The 1,173-nt window shown below is 33.3% G+C and overlaps 1 protein-coding gene across 1 annotated transcript in view; it reads right to left on the bottom strand.

Moving 5' to 3' along the window:
• The window catches only part of LOC131648746 (AP2/ERF and B3 domain-containing transcription repressor TEM1-like), a 1,042-nt gene extending 504 nt beyond the window's left edge, over window positions 1-538 (bottom strand). Inside the window, exon 1 of the mRNA XM_058918475.1 lies at window positions 512-538. Within this exon, the coding sequence (XP_058774458.1) occupies window positions 512-538 (27 nt within the window). The remainder of the gene's footprint in view (window positions 1-511) is intronic.
• Between the last annotated feature and the right edge of the window lie 635 nt (window positions 539-1,173).

The following is a 1,173-nucleotide window of genomic DNA, read 5'->3' as shown; positions in this document are numbered from 1 at the left end:
AAGCCATGTGACATTGAAAATAATGTTCGTATGTATCATAGGACAAAATTTTTGGTATAAAATAACATTTATAAGAGATCAAGATTATATTAAAAAAAATTACAAAGGGTTAAAATTCATCTATACAAAAGAAAAGGATAATAAAAATGTTATCGGCTACAACATTCATTTTTATCTTCTATTTAAGTTCTGGAAAAATAGCTTCCTCTTTTAACATAGAGAAACAACTTTCAATTATGCTGATATTAAAGTTCCTATCTACTCTAATAATAGCACTTACGTTCTAGAACCACCAATTAAAGATGCTTTCTCTATTGCAAGTAAGACTCGTGCATTTATGGCTCTCTTGCTCAGCCCAGATCATATGTGAAACCTAATAAATTGAAAGAATCCTTCCCTTGTTTGATTTATTGTAAACCCCGTGCCTTTGAGGACGAAAGCTTTGAGTTGGAGTTCATGGAACAACCTCATCGTGCGTTCCGTTCTTCTCCTTCTACCATAGGTTGATTACCACTATTTTTTTCAATGTTGTTGCCATTGCTGGTTGTGGTGTTATATTTGCAAAAAGTCTTGCCAAGGGCGATGCCCTGGGACCGTCCTAGGAATAGGCGACGGTGAAAGGTCGCCCGGAAGAAAGTATTGCCTCGCCCTTGCGACTTATCTCATCCATACAGGAAAAAACGTGGGATAAGACGTGTCTTATAACACCTTATTTCCCCAAACGCATACTTGTAATTAAATTAGATTTTTTCACAACTTTTTCACATAGGATGTCACACATCTCAAAACACACATACGCATGTTGATCATATAACACTTAATTTAAATAAACATGCAACACAATATTTTAATGCACACAATTTCACTTAGGATGTTTACACGACATCAATTTATATTCGATCTATACTTGAAATGTTTACACGACATCTAACTCATCTGATATCATGGCAGCTGAATCATAATTAACACAGACACACCAATTAAAATCTCATAATAAAACTTCACATTCAGGGGCAGATGAAGGTATAGTGGTTTGGGGGCTCTTGCCCCCATAAAGGAAAACAAAAAAGTTTTAAAATACCATAATAATGTTAATCTTTTTCACAAAAATAATTATTGACATCCAAAATTCTATTTTTTAAAGAATAAAAAACACAAAAATAATTATTGATA

The sequence above is a fragment of the Vicia villosa genome, linkage group LG2, assembly GCF_029867415.1.
Source record: "Vicia villosa cultivar HV-30 ecotype Madison, WI linkage group LG2, Vvil1.0, whole genome shotgun sequence".
Lineage (NCBI taxonomy): Eukaryota > Viridiplantae > Streptophyta > Magnoliopsida > Fabales > Fabaceae > Vicia > Vicia villosa.
The sequence above is the reverse complement of the archived record's forward strand: the minus strand, read 5'-3'. Positions and strand labels throughout refer to the sequence as shown.